The following is a 21202-nucleotide window of genomic DNA, read 5'->3' as shown; positions in this document are numbered from 1 at the left end:
TTCAGCCCCAACTGAAAACAGCCGACACAAAATAATGAGCTCCTGACACCCAAAATGATATCGATAACACTTGGAGAAATGGCAACGGTGCTGCTAAAAAGACACAGCAGTTAGTGGGGGAGTGAGAACACAAGGAAAGGACGAGGAGAGGCAGAGAAGTGAGAGCGAGGGAGGGAAGACTGGGGAGATGTGGGCCATTAGCTGCCAACACAATATAACTACCACTTAGCATAACTAGCGAACGAAGCGGCGAACTGCCAAATTACTTCTTTTACAAGTGTGCTGGTGACATGTGGACGCTTGCTTGGCAGCAAAATGAGGATACACCAGGACATATGTGGAGAGCTACAGTGTAATTATTAATTTCAACAAACAAACTCAGGCCAGTGAGACTATAAACTATGACTGAAGAAGATCAATTTTTAGGATCCCATCTAATTTTCTTTTGATAACGTGCAATCTTATTAAACTTAAAGAGGTAAAGTAAACTGAGTTTCACACTGGGAAAGATCCCAGAGTGTCCTTACTTCACCACACAACTCTCCTGAACAGGAGCAGATTTTAAAATTATAACAATAATATAATAATTTCTTTTTTTTATTCAGAACTAAAGATTGACAGATGTCTCTTTATCGATCATGTTGCTGAAAACTTACTACTACATAAAAGTTAAGTTTAAGTAGGAGTAAAGAAGACATTTGCTATTCTTTTAAAAAAAAACAAATGTTTTAATTTCAAAGGTGATGCATTGCTTGAACTGAATGGCCCAAGGTTCCAGTTAGCCTCTTGTTCTGACCTTTAAGCAAACTGGATTTGAAACAACATCTCTCAAACGTCTCATGAAACATTACTTTCTATAATATATATTAATAAGAGTACATAATTCAATTGTTTAACACCATTGCTTGTGATCAAATTTTTTTTCTTTTCTTTATTTTCATTAAAAGATAGTGATGTTGTCAGAGTGAAAATGATTAATGATGAGCTGCACAGGATTCTTAAAAATATATGAGCCATTAATTTAATAACTAGATTAGTGGAACAGCGCGCGCGCACGCACACATACACACACACACCTTTCAGACATGCACTGAAGACTGAGGGGCTGTATGTGAGAACGCAATTGTCCGCAAATGTTTCGCCGGCTACCTAGTAAAATTTCGGGAGTGAGCCTACGTAAGAATACTGCAAGAAATTGATGAAATATATGAAGCAAACTCCAGTCCGGGCACAGTTATCCGGACATTTTGACATGTCGGAAAACAGCTACACACACACACACACACACACACACAAATCTCAAGCTATTCAAGAAACTAATGCACAAATAAATAAATAATCCATGAGCACACAAATACAAACACTTATGCGCAAAAGTATGGACCCTCACATATTTATCTTTACTAGTCCAATGCCCTTATCGTTAAATCAAAAATAAAAAGGTTCCTGGCCACCCGACGATAAGCAGGTGAAGGGAGAAATATGACTTTCTTTGGATGATGTTTACCTGACACTGATGAAAAGGACACTCACACAGTCAGCTGCCACCTGTGATTGTATTACCGCTGTGAATTGACATTGAGCTGCCTGACATTTCACAAGGAAAGGTTGCTAATACTGCCACGCATTCACCGAGCTGAACAGAACAGCTTCTGGAGTGGGAACACTGGCTTAATTGATCTCTATTGTCACTGGGTATTATCACAAATGTGACAGAGGATAAAAATAATATATATGAGGTGTGGATTTCATAAACTCACTATCTTGAGAATAAGATGCAAAACAACCTTCAGCTAGCAACAATGTCAGGCTTAAAGATACAAAGATGGGAGAGAAAATGATTATGTACACAACCCACAGAGATTGTGTCAGCAGACACTCGTCTCAAAATGTCACAATGGATGCGAGAAAATGAATGTGCAGCTGGCAGGTCAAATGTCTCTTAGTACATCAATGAGATTGGCATTTGCTGGCTGGATTCTGTAGGCCACTTCTGCATAACTAGATAGAGAACGCCACCTGGTGTTCACTAGTGCATGCTACGCCCATGTCAGTACCAGCAGAAAGTCTTACGGAATGGGTGTGCACCAGAAAGTTGGATTGCACATGAAAAAAAAAATAGGAATGAAGAGTAAAAGAGTTCTGGACTGAACACCTGTTTTTGCTGGTGCTGGCAGTAGGGGCGATGTCTGGGGTGAGGACATACAGGCTGTTGTTCTTGGGCAGGTGTAAACTTCTCATCACCGTCTGTTTAGACACAAACACACATTTATAATTTCAAAATGGTTCAAAGAAAACATTTCTAGCTGTGTAAGTACATGACTTGTTAAGGGAATAACTTTGCGTTAACTGCATCTGAATAGATACTGGAGTGGAGCTTCATATTTTGTATTAGTTATTGAGAATTGGAAATATTGTTTTCAGGAATGTCATATAGCTTACTGGAAAAAAACAGTATAACACTTTAACTGTGCACGGGCAGGTCAAATTTGAAATGTAAAAAGTATTCACATTAATTTAGATTAAGACAGTCAAACTTAAAAAAAAAGAAACAGAACAGAACTGTTTTGCTCATATCACGATCTGCTTTTCTTTTCTTATTAATTTTATGTTTGAGATAAATGTTCTAAGGGCTTTTAACTCACACTATCAGACACATCTCCACTCTTCCATCCCTTCAGCTGCATTTTGGACACTGGGACCCCAAGCTCTGTCTCGAGGATTTGTTTGATTTCTCCTGCAAAACAGACGGAAATTCATATTTCAGCTTGACTTTTATGATGAGTATTAAAGCTAGTATGTCTATCAGTGTGAGCTAAGTGTGTGCGTGTTGCTCACCGACTGCGCTGCCTTCCTCCAGTACCAGCTCTACGGTGCGCTGCCGGTACTCAACCCTGAAGTTGAGCATCCGGGGCTGACGCTCTACAATGTGTCGGGAGGAGGAAGTTGAGGAGTTGAAAGGGCAAAATGCTGAAGTCGAGGACGAAGGGGGAGATGAGGACGAAGATGAGGAGGATGCAGGAGGAGCTGCACCTCCTGCTGCCGCATCGGCTGCCTCTGATTGGCTGGGAGGTCCGTACATGCTGGCCTGGCTCGCCTCGCTGGAAAAACTACTGTACAGAAGAGAAACGATTACTGATGGGGAGTGAGGATTGAAATCTCAGTATTCATACAATAGCTTAAATGTTTCTTTGGAGACAGTAAACAGTTAGAAGAAACCTTCAACAACTAAAAAATATATTTTCTCTTTCCTGCATGCTCAGTATTATGACCCATGTTTGACACAACAGAGTAAATAATGTCTTTTTGTCCCCTTTTGATCACCAACAAAGCAGGCCCTTTGTTCCTTCAAGTTAAGCAGCAACTGTCTTGCAAGAGCTGGGTGCCAGAGTCAGGCTTTTTAACAAAGGCTGTATTTTATTTGGCCCACCACATTAGAGAGGCCACTGTCCTGAGGCGAAGGTCGACTGTCAACAGCCACAAAACCTCCACATACAGACTGCGCCAACAGAGTGGGACATTATAACTTTTTCCTCCACCAGCCACAAGTATTGAAGATCCAAATCTTTTGTAAAGTTATAATTGAATAAGTAGAATTTTTACTAAAACTCATTTAAACAATTGAGTTACTAGTTAAGTTACTAAGTTAAATAATAGTTATTCAATATTTACCAGTTCTGAGATGATGATGATAAAAACATAAAATAGACTTAGAATAGAATAGAATTTTTGCATGGGTTAATTGATGCAAAAACAATCCCTATTTCATCTAAATGCATAAAAAGGCAAAATACAAGATGGCAAAATACATGAAAAAAGACATAAGGCCGACCATGAGCACGTGTTACTATGTGGAAAGCTATTGAAGGTCTAAACTGAAACTACAACTATGTTTGAGAGATAGAGAGAGAAGGTATGATATTCAAATGAGACAGCTAAAGTAGCAGAAGATTTTTACCTCCCAAAAAATTAAAAAGAAAGAAAAACATGAGAGCTCCCCAAGAGGATTCTTACAATTCTTCAAACAGTAGTTTAAAGCATGAGCTGTCGCAAATAAGTAAAAAGGGATCCTCAGTGCACTTGCCCCTTAACTTGGCACAGCAATACCGACGGCCGTTAAACTGTCCGTTGTTGCCGTTTGGGCCCAGTTCCTTGCTGCCCTACATCTAGATGGCACTGCTCTGTGTAGTCCTGGAGGTGTTCGAAAGGTGACAGAACTGCTGAGCCCTTCACCAACGGGCTGCATGTTTCGATCAGACACTGAGTTCAACCGAGGATTCAGCATTGTTATTGAGTCAAGGTTTTTTGAATATTTAACCTTCGTGCTAGAGGAAGGAAGGGAAGAAAGGAAATGTATTCTAGGCAAGTGCATTGGCTTAGCCACCAACTGGCCCCAGCTCAGGTCAAATCATCAGTCTCTCTACTGGGTAACGCCAGACTACTCATACCAGTGCCAGCCACTTAGAAAATGTGCTCGCTGCTGGTAACACTGCCAGGCAGCCTCCATTCAGAGCGATGTTTGCCCTTAAGAAAGACCAGCAATATTCTCATGGCCCAAGGGCCTGAGCGCACACTAAGGCGCATGCATGCGCACACATGCACAGTGATGGACACAAGTGTGTACACAAAATAAAGCGGTTTAACAGAACTTGTCCAGTTTGAGTGGGTTCAGATCAGCTCACTGCATTCATGAGTGTCAACTAACCGTTGGAAGGAAAGTGGTGGGCACAAAGCCTCTTAAAGAAACCGTTTCCATTCAGAAACTGTGTTCAACTCCACACTTGGCAGAGGGTTTTCTTGCAGTTGCAGTGTCTTTCATATTGCTCCCCTGTTACATAGCAGCATAGAAACCATAGCAGTAGCAATAACCTCCCGCTCAGTAGCAAATAGGTTAGTGCTATTTGCTGGCCATGGACATGTTTCTACTAAAGAACACTTACTTGAGGATTTCAGACCTGCCAGCCTTGGGCAAATATTTTGAGTTGCCACATTCACAGGCTTAATTCACCTTCGCACTTGGTTCACTATGTGGTCCATATCTGTGAGGCTATGAGACTAGAGACTATGGTGGGTGGACGTCAGGCCCTCTGGGCCGGGTCAGGGGTACATTTTAAAGTTAAATCACTCAATCTGGTGAACTTTCACTATCACAAATTTTCAGACACACACACACATACACACACACACAAACATATATATATATATATATATATATATATATGAATATGAGGGCACTTAATAATCCTTCAACGGATCTGTCTGTCTCTCTGTGTCTCTGTCTGTGTCTCATGTCTTGAGAACCGTTCATCTCATCAGCCTGACACTCGCAGTGTTCAATCTGGACACGCGTCACGTTCAGTACATTGATACATGTTGAATAAATAGCTGATCGGCGCTCTGGAGCTGCCGCAGCTGGGAATCGTCAATGTAAGAGAACGGCGCCAGCAGCTGATTCTCCGGGTCAGGGTTGCTACACACGGCACACAGTTACGTTAACATCACGGCGGATGTATCACCTCCAGGTTGTTATTCGTGCGTGTGGACGTGATGGCGGGCCGCCAGTCTAGTCGATGTGTGAAACATACTCATAATATATTCGCCACTCAGTGGAATGAACTCAGCGCTATGATTAGTCGAACTCATCTTTTCATTTTGGCAGCAAGAGTAGACTCGAACCGGAGAAGTAATCATGAATTAAAGGCCTCATCAGCTTTATTGCGTAATTGTGAAACACACATCGTAACCAGTGTTCTTTGATGTCAAAATGCGTAATAGGTACGAAAAATGCGTGCAGGATGGCAGGTCTGACATTAAACACCAGCATTATATTTTTTCATAGAAGCGGGTGATACATCGCCTGGAACCTCTCGGTTCCTTTTTCGTTGCCAACTGACGCAGAGCACAATGCTCACAACCAGTGAGAGCAGCGGATCACGTGACGTCAGTTGAGCGACAGACCGAGCGTGCGGACAGATGAGATGTCTGCGGTGATGATTCCACAATGACATGTTTTTATGGGGGACATTTTAAAACATCTGGTTCTTTTAGTCAAACGTCGTTCCTTAGCGGAACACTTGGTTGTTTACCAGAGTCGCTTGCGTCGCGGTATGAACCCCGCCCATTATCAGATAATCAGTTGTGATTGGACCGGACAGAGGTAAACGCTTCCCAATGGAGGGGATCCAGACAGATGCTGCGTTCAATTATACCACGGAACTCTGGGCTGCGGTCGAACTGTCTGAACTATACCAACTACGCACTGAGGTAATGGCAACATTCAAACAGCCACTGAACCTGCAAGTTCACATCATTTGAGTTCAACTTGTGTCCTTTGAAAGTAACTTTAAATGCTAATTTAGTATTTAAAAGATGAACACTAATGTCACATATGTCAGGCAAATATTCCTCTGTGTCATATATCCCCACTCCCACACCACCTCTTTGTATTTCTCCTTGGCCTTCTCACATATTATTTTACATGATCATTTGACAACATAAACAACAACACTGCATGACACGTCACAAATAATAGAAATAATGACAGGCGGCATTTGTTCAATGTCGAAAGGTCAACTGATGCATTTTTCTCAGATTTACAGTTAAAGTGTGACAACATGGTTATTACCTTTGTAAGATCCCATTCTCCTGTGGTATCACTCCATTGATGGCTGCCTGTAATGTAAGTGGAAGTAAATTATACATCACAATATAATGGCATGCTCTCATTTTAGTTGCTACACTGTTAATTATTAAAACAATAATAATCTAAGCAGTAATCAATCCAATTTTTCTTCAGAGAGACAAGCAAATATCAAAGTAAATCTTGTTAATAAAGATATTTTGACCCAAGACAAAGAGAATCACAATACATTTCCAAACTTCCAATAAATATGGTAATGGTTAGTTTTTTTGTGTATACAAAGGCACATCTCCGTTAATTGTGTGTTGTGTGACAATTGTGATGCAACATAATAATCAATAAATATTTGTGATATAAGGTACAAGCCAACCACTTGTCAATCATGCCAACAAGGAAAGTTTAATGTGCCACATTTGCAACATACTTAACATATAATAAGAGCTACATTATCCAGCATGCTTTAGGTAAAATAAAGATACGATATATTAATTTACTATTAAAATAAATTCAACAGATGTTAAATTAATTGGTTAACAACCTTTGGGGGACCACACAGTCCTTTTCTGCTGTCTTATTACCTGTGATTGGTTAGATCAATTGTTAGTCCACATAGTTATATTTTGATTGATTCAGCAGCATCATGTTTGTTGGACTAATAATGAGTGTGTCTGGCTGAGAGGCTTCAAAACATCTAAATTCTTCAACATGACCTCTAATGCAGCATCCAGTCATTATCTTTGGCCACTTCTGTGATGGTGGTTATCAGGATGAAACAGCCTAATGTGGCGCAGAGTAGAAGTCTGGATACTGAACATTTCCGGTTTCCGTATAGCTGTCATGTTTATTCTGTGTTATCAAAACAGTATTTTTTTATAGTTTCTATCTCATAGCTTCTATTGATTACCAATGCAAAAGGCTTCATGTGAATTTAAAAGAAAGACGATGGGACTCCCTGGATGAATTCTGACATGTCACAGTAGGAAAAGCAAGGGTCTGCTGCTTAAGCTTCTGGGTCCTGATATTGTGCATGCTGACTCACTGTCACAGCTCACTGGGCCACTTGAATAAAGCAAAGACATTGCTAATGTTTTTAGTAACAGAAGTGAAAGTCTACTGTGAAGAAGCAATATGGCTTTTAAAAGCCACAACATAATTGGCACAAGTTCAACAATGTTGCTGACATATTAATTCAGAGAAACACAAATCTAACATTTGATAATTAAACCCCCACTAAAGATTGGAAACATGCCTGGGGAGAAGAAGGTCACGGTTGGCTCTTTACTAAGAAAAGAGGGTGTGGTCTTGAATTGGTTTTATTAGATATGCATTTACAGCAGCCAATAAAGACAGACAGAAAAAAAGTTAACAAAAATGTAATCAGCTGCTTTGAGTCTGTCGCTCTGTTTGTAGAGACCATAGCTGTTTGAGTGCCGTGTCAGAAGCTTATCTGTGTCGGTTGAGACAGCGAATAATAAGCAGGAAAGCAGAATGTGCATTGTAGTGTATTTAGCCATACTGTGGCATAAATTTGGCACACTGACAGTACAGATGGGAAGTGGAAGAGTAGATGCCGGAGTGGTTTCAAAGTTCTTTGTGTATTTTGTTACTTTTATTTAGCATATTTTTACCTTGAGCCTAAATTAGAAAATGAAAACATTTAATCTTTGCATTCATTGGAAAAGAGCAATGTAATAAATCTAATAACTAAAGAATGAATCCATAATTTTTAGACAGCACCATCCCACTCCCAAACCTAACACAGCATACACATGCACACACAAGCAGATTTGCTTTGTCAATGTTTACAAAAACTACGAGCTGCTGCAAAGGAACTGCAAGTCATCAGATTTACATGCAGGTGCAGTGAGTCCAGGCCCCGCCATCGGTCCTGCCATTGCTTGGACCATGGCTGCTGCTGCTGCGGCTGCTGCTGCTGCTGCTCCGAGCTCCTGCCAGCATCAGTCTAATTATAGACTGACCCCTTCTAGTCTGCACTTCGTGGTAAAGGGCTGCTTGTTTTTCAGAGTCCTTGGCAGGACTCGTTCTTTCTCACTGTGTCTATCAAAGTCAACATTTACCCGACCACACCTCTCAGGATGCACTCACAGTCACTGCAGCAGAGACAGTCCTCTTGAGACGCTGCCTGCTTTACAAAAGCATGCCAGGTTAAATTAAGAAATAAGTTGTCCATTATGAAATAACACAGAGAGTGTATGTTATTGGATGTCCAATGCCCTCTTGAACTTGCACTCTTGATGGACTAAGCCTGTCTGTTAGAGACCAAAGTCCAAAGCCAAAAGATAACGAACTTACCACTAAATCCCAGTTATTAAGCTCCAACAGGGTGATTGCCTCTGCAATGTTGTCAATTCCTGTGCATGCCTAAGAGAGGAAAACAACAAAGTACAAATCATTACCACAGTCCAATACACTGAGATTCTGTTGCAGTTTATTATTTGAAATGTGATCTGCGTTAAAAAAAACTAAAACATTTCACCATGGAACACAGGAAAAGGGGATGAAATCAACAATGACATTTTAACTACAATGCTACATATATAAAAAAATCTTTGAAAGGAAGACAGTCACTCAGAAGACGACCAAAAACTTCCTCCAATTACCGCCGTGAATTCAGTCGTATGGACAGAGGGAAATTCAAGATTTAATTTGTTCTCCAGGTTTAAGAGATTATTGATACAAGTAACAAGAAACTTGCTCCTGTTCCATTGGTTTTCCTGAAGTGCAGAGGCCAACAGACAAACAGAAACATCGTGAAGTATGCAGATGAAACTGATGACAATGGTTTACATAAAGTGCAGGGACTAGTACTGTTATTCTACTAAGGATGAGTTTTTTTTTACTCTTGTGACGAATATTTAATACACATAATCTTAACACCCGTACAACAAATGGTATGATTTTTGTTTTATTTATTAAGGAGGGGATGCAATGTTACCCTTCTGTCGACGATGATCAAGGGTTAAAAGAATGACACAATGGGTAACTTAAAGTACTTAGCAACATTAATAATAATAATAATAATAAATTAACAAGCGGAAAACTTTGACAGGCTTAACCTATGAAAAGAAAACCACAGAATGTATTCAATGCAAAGACTAAATATTTAACTTTAATTTTATACCCACAGTTCACTTTTCAGTAGCTTCATACAGTAAATGTGACTCTCTCCTTTTTTCATGCTGGCGACACAGAGATATCATCCCTCCATAACATTATCCCTAGAAACGCTGTTTCCCTCTGTGTTTATACCTTAACGCACCTGCCCAGTTTGAATTATCAAGTTGACTTGGACATATGAGCTCAGAAAACAGACTCCCGTCTTAAAAAATAATAAATCATCATGTCTTACATGTCTTAAGAATCATCTTGCACATTAACCTTTGAGCAGAATGTGATCCACAAAACCAGGAGCATTATGTTCTTTTGTAATCATCCTCTAAAGGAAGAATCTAAGTTTCTACTTTAAATGATGATGATTGAGTTGCCTACTAAAGCAGGACAAGCAGATTAGATTATCTATCAAACTATCTATTGGCTTTTAGCATATACTGTATGGTTTTAGATGTTTTATATATTAACATGGTGAATGTTTCTACCATAAACACCAGTAGCTCAAGTAAAAAAATGTGCTAACTTGGTGGCTCTCCTGACAAACTAAAGGGCTTGTAATGCAACGTTAACAAATACATAAAGCCCTATTTTACCATTTTGAATAACGCTTGAAGTTTCGTGCACATCATCCATCCCATGCCACACAAACTCTGGCACAATACTTAACCAGGCTTCCAGTAATCACCTAACATTTCACTACACCGCTCCCCAAAGTATGAGATGTCATGCAATCGGAGACACAGTCGCAGAGACGTGACAATCTTTGCAAAGGTAAAGAAAATTACAAGTACTACGTTTACGTTGGAGCATTGTAGTACAGTGTGGTAGCAATATTCTGTATGAGGGATACAACTTATGGCATAAATATGGCAATAAATGATTACAAAAGACGTGTAGACAGAGAGAAATGACGTCTGAACGGATCAACTCTGGGCCCTGAGTGAACTACACATCACACAGCCACGGTTGCCTACAATCATCGGAATCGAACCGGATGGTAATTCGATGTGACCGTTAGCATCGGTGGGTCATATATCGGCCACTCTCACCACCATCCAGAGCCGCTGCGACGCTAAACCTTCATGCTAGTCCGGGGGGGGGGGGGCTCCCTTCGCTGCGTTCACACTGGACTAAAGATGTGTTGTCCTTCCAGACAGAAGCTGGTTGAACGGCCATCGAAGTGGTAAACAAGTAGACCCCCCCCCTCTCTCTCTCTCTCTTTAAATCACCATTGTCTGTGCAGCCAAACGTGGGAGCATGTCGGGCACCAGCACGACTGACACTTCCTCTACACCGTCGGCTTCGGACTGCCGTTGTCCGGTTCGCGAGCACTCGGCTAATCGGTGCTTTGACACTCGGTTAGCAAGCTGTCACTCGGTTAGCTCGTCGTGCTAGCCGCCAGGCAGCTCGGCTCACGTCCCGCTGTTTACGTTCACGACCGCGGTCACTTCGTGTTGTTGTTGACAGCGACGCGGGCTGAGTCCACTGCGGCGGACGGGCGAGTCGCCGCCCGACACGAAACGTACCTGAAAGTCGGCCAGAATCATCTCTCTGTCCATGTTGCTATCGCTACTTTCGGAGGCCATGGCAATGACTGGCTAAAAGCGATTCTTCTTCCACTGGCTCTCGTCGCTCGCCTCGCCGCACAAAGGGACACTGGCTTTCAGTAAAAAAAAAAAAAAAAACAACTCTTTGCTCAGACGTGGCGACGGCTGAGATGATGGCGAATCGGAGGTATTCAACTTTGTCGGGGTCTCCCGGCGTCAGATGGACAAGAATCTGTGGAGCAGCGCTACACTGTTCAGTTATCTCATATCATTATTGTCAGCGAGTCCATCGCTTTACGGCTGTCGTAAAGCGACCGCAGCTGTCGGAAAAACTAGAGCCGACCAGAACACGACATTATACTCACTGTTGACTTTCCCGTAGCTTCACTATGACACATATGACTCTCTCTTTCTCTCTCTTTCTCTCTCTCTCTCTCTCACTCTCACTCTCACTCATCTTTCCATAACAATATGCTTTGTCACTCAATCTGTTTTCAGTCTGGATATTCAAGTTGATATGGGCTCATAAAAATGCTATAGATTCCTTTCTTACAAAATAATAAATACTATACACCAGGGGTTTCCACGTCCTTCCACCATAATGTCTTTGGTTTTAGGACGAGTTTGTCCTCAGATGACACCAGAGTTTATTAGCCTCATTGTTGATGTGGAGGTCAGAGTGAAATGGGTCATCAAAACTTTCCCCCAAATGCATCCTCAGAACTTCTTCCCATTGGTTCAAACACCTTTAAAGCTATTACTCCTCACCCTATTCTTAAGAGAGCTCGACTCACTGCAACAAAGAGAACAGTGTTGGAGTACGATGCACATGCATTCAAATGACAATGACGAGTGCAAAAGCAAAATTTTGCCTGTTGCCCAAATTCCAAATTCATAAATACGTGTACACCCTGACAACCAGCAGTGTCAGCAACAACAACAAAACACTACCCAGTCAAGTCTGTGCCTATATGGTCATCCTATTGGGTGGAGAGGGATTAGGCAAGGATCCATGGACCCAGGCCCAGTAGGAGACAGGTGCAGCACAGGAGTGAGAGCACTCATAGCAATCTGTAGGCCATAGTTGTAACGAACCTGTGTACATCTGAATGATTTCTTTACAGCAACCAGTTTAAGGCAGATAATAACGATATTTTTAGAGGTAAAAAAAAGGATTAGATTCTCCATTTGCACAGACACCAAACAAATGCGTCCAGAGAGCACGAGATAGGTTATACATTTGTGAATGTCACATACACCCCCACAACTTCTGTGTCTTTACGCACAGCCATTACGCACCATGTGGCTTACCTTAACTACACGATTAAACCTGGGACCCCCAGGCATTTGACCCGATTTTTATTGCATTCATTGTCGTACAGTACATCACACTAAATCATGGTTAATGTGAGTGTCCACACTTATACGTCGTTTCAAAGTGCATGTGTTTTCATGGGCGCTCTACAGCTTCTGCGCAAAATGTGGAACGTGATCTTTCTTAACTCAGCATATCCATATGCAATTTACCTCAGCGCGCCATCCATCCATCCATCCATCAATCCCTGTCCCTTATGCATTGAGGGTCGTGGGGGACTCCGGCCAATCCCAGCTGACATTTGACGGCAGCTCACCTTTAACCCGTAAGTGTTTGGACTGTGGGAGTAAAGTCGGGGTACCCGGAGGAAACCCACTCTGGCACAAGGGGGAAACATGCAAACTCCACGCAGAAAAGGCCCCGGTCGGTCGCTGCACCAGACAGCCGATGGAAATGTGAGGCGGTACCAAGTCTCATCACCAGAGGGAGCACCATTTCAAGAAAATGAAAAGCTGGTGCCCAGAGACGATGTCGCCACTCTTTTACCAGACATTACAATAAAGGTGAAGCGGTGACTATATCAACATGGCACGATGTGACCACACGCTCGGGAATAACATCTAGCTGGAATAACCGCGGGGACCTTCGTCGCCGTTGCGGTGTCACAGCATCGCGGTCCATTTTCAAAAAGCTCCGCTAAGACAACGTCCCGCCTATCATTAGGTCTATCCAATCATCTTCATCTTTTCTTTTTTTGGGGGGGTAAGTATTTCAAATAATATTTGCACAGCGGCGCCGTGTGAGCAAACATCCTGCCTCTCGCAGCTCAACTCACTTGTTTAAATGTGTCCGTGAGGACATATTTCAGTGGGGATCGTCCCTCTGTTTTGACAGTCAGCCACAATGAAATTGCATTCGGACATCGACGTGACAGTGCTCTTCATGGCGGATCCTCGGCGTAGGTAGGAGTGTGTCTGGGAATGAAAGGACGCGGTCGTCGGCTCTCATCCCTCCGCCTCGCGTCGCCCGTGGATGTGACACGAGCGCGGCAGTCGAGGAGCAGAACGCGCTTCTTCTTTCTCCCTCTCTCTCTCTCTCTCTCTCTCTCTCTCTCTCTCTCTCTCTCTCTCTTTTTAATTTCGGCAATTTGTTATTTGAAAATGGGCGGGAAGCGACTGTGCATGACATCACATCCTTTTGGAACTCTTCGCCGATATAAGCCTCTGTTCGATCATTTGTGTATTTGTTTGTGTTTTGGGTCGCTGCTGATGTTTTTGTGGGTTTTTTCCAGCGCTCGCCTCGGTACAAGGATCGGATGGCGCCCGCTGACCTGCTGCCCGGAGGACGGATGGTGTTGTGCTTTTAATCTCATTTAGAGTAAGGAGGGCTTGTTTTTTTCTTGTTTTGTTCTTTTTTTTCTACCCAAATATCAATCCTACAAATTAAACCTCGTGGTTTCTAAATTTATTCTAGCCGCAGGTAGCTTTTTTTTTTTTGTGTGTTTTTTTTTAAATAGATACGTAGGCTACTGTAAATAGGAAAAGGGCAAAGATGGTCTACACTTCCAGCTGTCTACCTATTTCATTCGATTCATTTCAGCATCGGCTCCAGATGACCCGCTTGACTTCCTCTCCCACGAGAGACAGGGCTTCGACATAGAGCTGGAACACCCGGAATTTCTTTCTTGCTTTTTTTTTTTTTTTTTTTTTTACATGGCCGTCACATACAATGTCAAAGACAAAACTCTTTAAGATGCACATCTGTATATTCCTGGATGGAGCTGGGAAAAGAGAAGAGAAGCTACAATATGAAGTGTGATGACATATTTGGAAATATCGGAAACCATATTCTACTCCTAAAATGCATTGTCATTGTGCATATTTCATTTATTCATTTCAACAACAACAAAAAACTCTTGGCCTTTTTTTCTTTTTTTCTCAGCAGTGGCAGCATATGACTGGTCAATGCCTCGTACTGTATGTGTGGGCGGGAGGTTTTTGATAGGTACATTTGACGCTATAAGTTTTTGGGATTTTCACACAACCTGACAACAGCTTCTTCTGTTCGTATTTTTTTTTTTCTTCACAAGCATGGCTGAAAACTCTCTAACTGACAAGCTCTGCAATGCTGCTGCCTCTGGAAACCTACCTGACGTATTGTTTTGGCTGCAAAATGGAGCAGATGTCAATGGATTAAATAAATACAAGAGAACTGCACTGCAGGTTGGTACTGTACAGACTCTCTTCACCTTCATTTGTGTTTGTTTCCACGAATTCTGCTCCTCACTCGAATGGAGACAAGCAGCCTGTTTAACTTCCTGATATCATCTTTGCTATTATAAGCCTAATCACATTTTAGCTTCAAAAATACGATTAGGCCTTGTTCAACAATGTGTAAAATTAAGCAGCCCAAAAAGCATTTTCAAATGGAGAAATCTGAGGGGTTATAAAGAGGAAGTTAGACCATGAGGCATTTCTGCTAGGCCTTCCCCCATAAGGTTGATCAAATTGTTTTTAAATCAATCGTTTTTTTCTGTATGCAATCATTGTAGATTTGATCATGTAAATTAATTTGAATATTTTATATTCGTATTTGTGTTTTTAAGGGAACAATGATATGTCACTTTCACCAGTTTCACAAGTTAATGTGGTTCCACCATATAGATTTGCCCTTGATCCTGAGAAAGTTATTAAGATTAAAATAATAACAATACTAATAATAATGATAATGAGGACATGCTATTATTATTATTCTAACAAAAGCAAATGCAAGCTGCAAAGTCGAATGAATGTGCTGGTGACTGGTGGAGTGGGAGAAAAAAGGGTTAACAGAATGGTGGAGATTATAAAATGGTGGCTGAGGGTCTGTTTGAGTTGCTGGTTTTGAAACAATGAAACAAGTCAATGAATTGAATATTACTTACTTACTTACATACTTACTATAACCATTACTACTGTAGTAGTAGTAGCAGGAGTAATAATAATAATGGTATCTGAAGCGTATCACATCTGAATAATTATTTCTATTTACACAGTACATTTTATGTGAAGCTCTAATTTTGCTCAAATGTAAAAAAAAAAAAAAAAAAAATACCCATTGTGTCTTTTTTTTTTCAAATGTCAGTCGAATTGTTAATAGGCCAAATCAATATAGTCCCCTAATGCTATTTGACTGTCTAATGGTGCGTAACAGCTGAGTCAGGTCCTATGAGTTAGGCCGCGACACGCCTGTAGGCCGCAGACTCATCCGCCCCCCCTCTTCCGTCGTGCAGGTGGTGATGTTGGGGAGCACCAGCGTCGTTGAGGCTCTCCTTGCGGCGGGGGCACGCCCCGACGTGCGCGACCCGGTCCTCGGTCTCACCGTGACCCACGACGCCGCGCGCGGAGGGTTCGCGCACACCGTGCGCGCGCTGCTGCAGCACGGGGCCAACGTGGACCTCGTGGACGACCGGGGGAACCTGCCGCTGCACCTGGCCGCCACGGCGGGTCACCTGGACGCGGTCCGACTGCTGATCGGACGCACCGCGGAGCCCCGCATGCCCGACAACCAGGGACGCACCGCCGGGCAGCTCGCCCGGGAGTGTGAGCACCTCCCCGGGAGGATGGCCACTGCCAATTACATCGAGGAGTATTTGAGCTCACGTGAGTATTTTTCATATTGGAAAATTATGTTTTATCAGCACAATAATTCAAAGCTTCAGTAGTTTCCAAGAAGTTTTCATAAAAACTGTATTTCTTCAGCACGTATCTTCATATCTTCAACATAAATGCACAGAACAATACAACAATATCGGTAAAAGATATAAGCAAAAGACGTATAAAAGAAAATAATACAAGCAAACAACACGAGTTTATAAACCACGCATTAAAAGGCTTTTCCTATATTGGCTCTTAGGAGGAGAAGGGAAATTGTTTTGGTTGCTATCTGTAAAACAAAACGAATATAATGCTAGATTAAATTTACATTTTCACCCATTGCTCATGGCCATGCAGTTGGATGGGTCAAGAAGTGCACCTCCATGACTCACATGTTATTTGGAAAACAGTGCACGAGTTGTGTGCTGGTTGGACAGTTCGAAACGCAGTGGAGAGTCCACAATGAACTCTGGGTTTGCCTTTACAAAGAAATGGTTCCAACAACCAGGCCTTGTTGTGATGAGGAGTTCCTTTATTATTCCTTCAGGTGTCTGTATGTGGATTCTGAAAGATACCCAGAACAGAATAAACCATATACAGATAACAAATAAACAACATTCACGATATCTGTAACATCTTTATAATAAACGCACCATGTAGGGAGACCGGATGTGGTTGTAACACTTTTTGCACACAGTAAGTCAATGCATTTATTAGCTAGGATTCTCAAACTTTTATACAAAGTACCCACATTTGTTAACTACAAATAGCACCAATTCAAACCTCTGCAAGAATATCACAGACCTCGTGAGTTGATGTCAAATACATAATGTTACAAAGGCCACCGCATGCAATATGCTGCAAAAATAGGTTTATTGAAATAAGAGAACAACGTTGTATAGCTAGCTGTAGTAGCATAGTGGTTTAAAATCACTTATAACAGTAGTACAAGTGCTAAACAAAATATAGGCTCAGTGAAAAAGTTTTTTTCAACAAATTCAGTATAGAGCAGTTTCCAGCCTAAACAGCCACCATGTGGGATCGAGGAGGAAGTGGGTGAATACGGAAATGATCACATCACTCCTATCTTTTCTCTTATTGGTGGAATTCAAACTTCAACGCTATGATGACTGGTCAATCTTCTCAAAATACTTTTCTTTTACTCGCTTCGCTTAACTACACAGCTCTAACTTACTTGCTGTATCCATAAACATGTTATATTGAACACCATATGGGCAAAATGCTCACTCTGAATGGAAATGAGGTAATACATCGCTCCCTCTTGCTCTTGAATCATTCTGTTCGGTAAATGCAATAACAAACTAGAAGACAACTTACAGTTTCCACGGACGCTTACACCACACGTAAACCTCAAATGATGATCACCATACTGGGGTTAACTATCTGACTTTCACTTCTCTGTGAGCGGACTGCTCTCCGTGCTGATGGCAAGCAGTTCTCCCTCTGTTGCTGGGCAGAATTCGGAGGCATGCTTTGAAGCAGTGTGGACTAGATAGGAGCATACTTCGGTAGCTTTGTGAAGAAAACATTGTGTTTCACATGTACCGTATGTAAAGACTAAAAGGGCCTGCAGCGGCAGCAGAGCTACAAGGTTTGAGTAGATATTAAACATATGGCGACCATTTCCTTATATGTAATCTATACTATTTACAGGCATACATGTCTAGTAAACTTGAAAATGTTATACTGTATCATTTAATATTGTTTTGATCCAAACTGAGAACTGATCTTTGGAAGCCTTCTGTAAAATGTCCTACATGAGGACATTTGGGCCGGTCCTCATTTTCAAAGGGCTGTTATCAGGTTAAGATTGTTTTTTAAGGTTTAGGTTATGGTTTAGGGTTAGGGCTGGGATTAGGCATTTAGTTGTGAGACACCTGTTGATCAAACTGGAAACACACACACACACACACACACACACACACACACACGGTATGCACACTGTTTCCTGGATTAGTAAGGTGTTGATATCAAAGCAGTGGTTTTGTAAAAGATGTTGATCTCTTATGTTGGAGTGTGTGCACCAGGGCTGTCACTTTTTATTTGAAGTTAAACATTCATTTGGTAAAAATGGTAAAAGTTCATATTCAAACTGTGATGACCCTAATCAAATACAAAATACAGCTGAAGTAGTTTGCTTTGTGATCCAGCAGAGGGCACTCCCTATCAGCTTGACCTATTGCATGACCTCTTGACCCCTCAGTAAAGTGAGCCTGTAGTGTTATGTTATGTGACGAAAATGAGGAGGCAAGCAAAGAAATCCTGAGTGGACAATCACGACACCAAAGCATCTTCTGAGAGGCGGTGGGTTCTACACAAGTGGCAACGCACCGCGACGTCACCCAGTGGTTTGTCAGCTGTGGCCTCTTGGAGAGTTTAACATTTTGTCCAGCGACATTTCATTTATTGAAACCAGGAGAAACCGTATTTGGAGGAGCCAGAGGTGGGCCTGACTCGGGCTCTAATTCTGACTTGAATTTTGCAGAAAATGACTGAGACTGTGTGTGTGTGTGTGTGTGTGTGTGTGTGTGTGTGTGTGTGTGTGTGTGTGTGTGTGTGTTTTTGTGCTTGTGCTTGTGTGTTTCTGACACCTCCTGAACCTGTTACTGTTGGATAAATTCAATTCAAAAAGTTATTTTTTATTTGAGTCTACATGACATACAACACAGGGCTGGGCTGTTGGCCTGATTCAAAGTTGAACATCTATTTGAGTTTACTTACGGCCTAACTCATAGGACTTACTTGACTTTATGAACCGTTAGATTTTTTGATCGTTCCTAAAAGTTGTGACAAGGTGCGAGTTGGGGATTTATTGTCCGCTGTGAACATCAGTGCATATGTAAAAATGAATCAATGAATAACACACGTTGGAGGAAGCAAAAAAGTTAATCAATTGTTTCTTTTTAACTTTTTTTTATTATTATTATTATTTCTAAATTAGCATTTAAATTTTGATTTTGATTTTTCTTTTCATTTGTTTTCTTTACTAATGAAAAAAAAACTATTCTAACGTTTTGTTTGCATTGCGTCGTATGTTGATTTAACTTTTTTTTTTTTTTTTTTTTGAACATATCGCGTTAAATTTCAGCCACGTCGCCCAGCTCGAGATTATTCTTATGAATGGAAATGTGAAATACGCACACGGGTCGTTTCATTATTTCGTTATAGGCCGCGGTTTAATTTCCTCCACACGTTTTGACGTGATCGGAATCATTTCGATCGCCCTGTCTGCGTGGTTATGAAATAGAAACATCGCCGATCATTTCTGCCACACGACCACGACGAACCTCCACGTCTTTGTCCACGTGACACCGACGGACCCGAGACGAGGTCATCAGAGCGTCGTGGTGTGTTTTCAAGGCCTTGAGCTTCAGGCCTCAACGCGAAGCTGGCCTTCTTGTATTTATCGAAAAAGTAAAAGAAAAGAAGAAAAAAAACAGGAGGAGTGAAATCAATAATCCATATAGGGGTCCGAGTATCCTGTATCTGGGATTGGTCGGAGAATGGGCGGAGGTCGATCGGAGGCACTGAGCGACTTTTTATGTGAATCCAGTTAAAGATGCGACACGTTAAAGAAATGAAACACAAAAGACGGTAAATTCTGTATTTTCATAAAATAGATGGATGTCATGTTTTACTTTTACTTACATATTTTTGCTAAAAGCCGATTTTTCTTTCCTTTTTAAAATGGTTTGATTAACAAGATTCTCAGGTTCATGTTTTTTTTTTCTTTTAAGAATCCCTGTGCCATTTAGTAAAATATATACTCCATTATAATGTTTCTAAAGTTTTTCATATTGTTCATTTATATCATTGCACTTATGTATTTGCATTATTGTCATTTATCTTTCGATAAGGATACGTTTGTGACATTAAGTCATTCATTATTTTCTCTCTTTGTCTCACACAGATTAGAGGAGGATAAGGATGAAGACAAAACTCAAACTTCATTGTATCGGAGTCTTGATTTGGCTGAATACTTCTTTTGATTCTGTTATTGTGCTTATGCCCTTTTAATATACTGATTTAATATACTGAATAAGATTATATTATTTTTTGTTTGTATATTTAGTTTTTTTTACCTATATTCTAAATTGCCCTGAATTGGCTTGATAATGAGACGGTTTACACACTTATCTATACATTTGAATGCTGTTTGGAGATATGGGGGAGACCAAGCTCACTGCTGTCAATGAAAACTGCTAATTTGTGATCGTGATGTAAAATAATATTCTCCCCCCACTCAATGATTCTGGTACATACTGTGTAGTGCAATCCAGTACTAACACTATGGCCCACATAATCTACACAAAGCAATGATCAGTTTTTGTTGAATATTTCTGCAAAGTTTTTAAATCAGATGTTTATCGTTGGGGTCATAGTGGTGTATTGAAATGCGTTTCTAATTTTCATCCACTGTAATGTTTGTAAATGGTACGGGCAAAACATTAGAATCACATCTCAATATGAAGTAGTGAACATTATCATTTTTGTAAAAGTTGACGCTTTGGCTGAACGCTTTTATCGGATTGCATTCGATTTTCCAGGTGTACCTATTAGTGGCCACCTGAATTTTATTCTGTCACTATTTGAGAGCCATCTAAATATGTTTTTCCAGGCTCTTCACAAGGTTTTTGTCTGTCGTCTCACTGTGTGAATTGTGCAGACAAATGCCACATTAAGGTCGTGTACACTCAAAAACAAAATATTTGTTTTCGGTGCAGAGACATTTAGAAATTGCTGCTATGATTCATTAACAAGTCAGTAACTTGTAACTGGGGTGTCATCAGTGGAGGAGTGAGTTGTGAACAAAATGAGAAATTGTTTCCCTAAAAGCCGTTTTAATTTTATCAGTTTAACTAAAATGTAAAAAAAAAAAAAAGCCTATAATGTCATATCCTGAGAAAGTGAC

The 21202-nt window shown here is 41.1% G+C and overlaps 2 protein-coding genes across 21 annotated transcripts in view; one reads left to right on the top strand and one right to left on the bottom strand.

The window, feature by feature from the left end:
* Nucleotides 1–13646, bottom strand: part of faf1 (Fas (TNFRSF6) associated factor 1) — a 58401-nt gene extending 44755 nt beyond the window's left edge. Inside the window, exons 1-6 of one of the 11 annotated variants that reach the window (XM_035646482.2) lie at nt 13470–13646; nt 8954–9022; nt 6626–6672; nt 2839–3113; nt 2646–2737; nt 2156–2247 (exon numbers count right to left, since the gene is read on the bottom strand). In XM_035646482.2, coding sequence (XP_035502375.1) covers nt 2156–2247; nt 2646–2737; nt 2839–3082 — 428 coding nt within the window. In that variant the 5' untranslated portion in view covers nt 3083–3113; nt 6626–6672; nt 8954–9022; nt 13470–13646. Of the gene's footprint in view, nt 1–2155; nt 2248–2645; nt 2738–2838; nt 3114–5516; nt 5672–6625; nt 6673–8492; nt 8704–8953; nt 9023–10821; nt 10843–11298; nt 11632–13469 lie in introns of those variants that run through there. The other 10 variants (XM_035646486.2, XM_035646478.2, XM_035646479.2 and 7 more) reach the window with 10 other exon arrangements.
* On the top strand, nt 6126–21185 carry cdkn2c (cyclin-dependent kinase inhibitor 2C (p18, inhibits CDK4)). 10 transcript variants are annotated; one of them, XM_035646492.2, is made up of 5 exons: nt 6126–6264; nt 13926–14011; nt 14724–14856; nt 15906–16275; nt 20201–21185. In XM_035646492.2, exons 3-5 carry the CDS (start codon nt 14725–14727, stop codon nt 20203–20205), a joined length of 507 nt encoding a protein of 168 aa, XP_035502385.1. In that variant the 5' UTR covers nt 6126–6264; nt 13926–14011; nt 14724; the 3' UTR covers nt 20206–21185. The 10 variants fall into 10 exon arrangements, with proteins under 10 accessions (XP_035502385.1, XP_035502384.1, XP_035502393.1 ...); XM_035646491.2 differs by having other exon boundaries at nt 14234–14856; XM_035646500.2 differs by lacking the exon at nt 6126–6264 and adding an exon at nt 13158–13197.
* The last annotated feature ends 17 nt before the right edge of the window (nt 21186–21202 follow it).

Source organism: Scophthalmus maximus, chromosome 13 (genome assembly GCF_022379125.1).
Source record: "Scophthalmus maximus strain ysfricsl-2021 chromosome 13, ASM2237912v1, whole genome shotgun sequence".
NCBI classification, from domain to species: Eukaryota; Metazoa; Chordata; class Actinopteri; order Pleuronectiformes; family Scophthalmidae; genus Scophthalmus; species Scophthalmus maximus.
The sequence above is the reverse complement of the archived record's forward strand: the minus strand, read 5'-3'. Positions and strand labels throughout refer to the sequence as shown.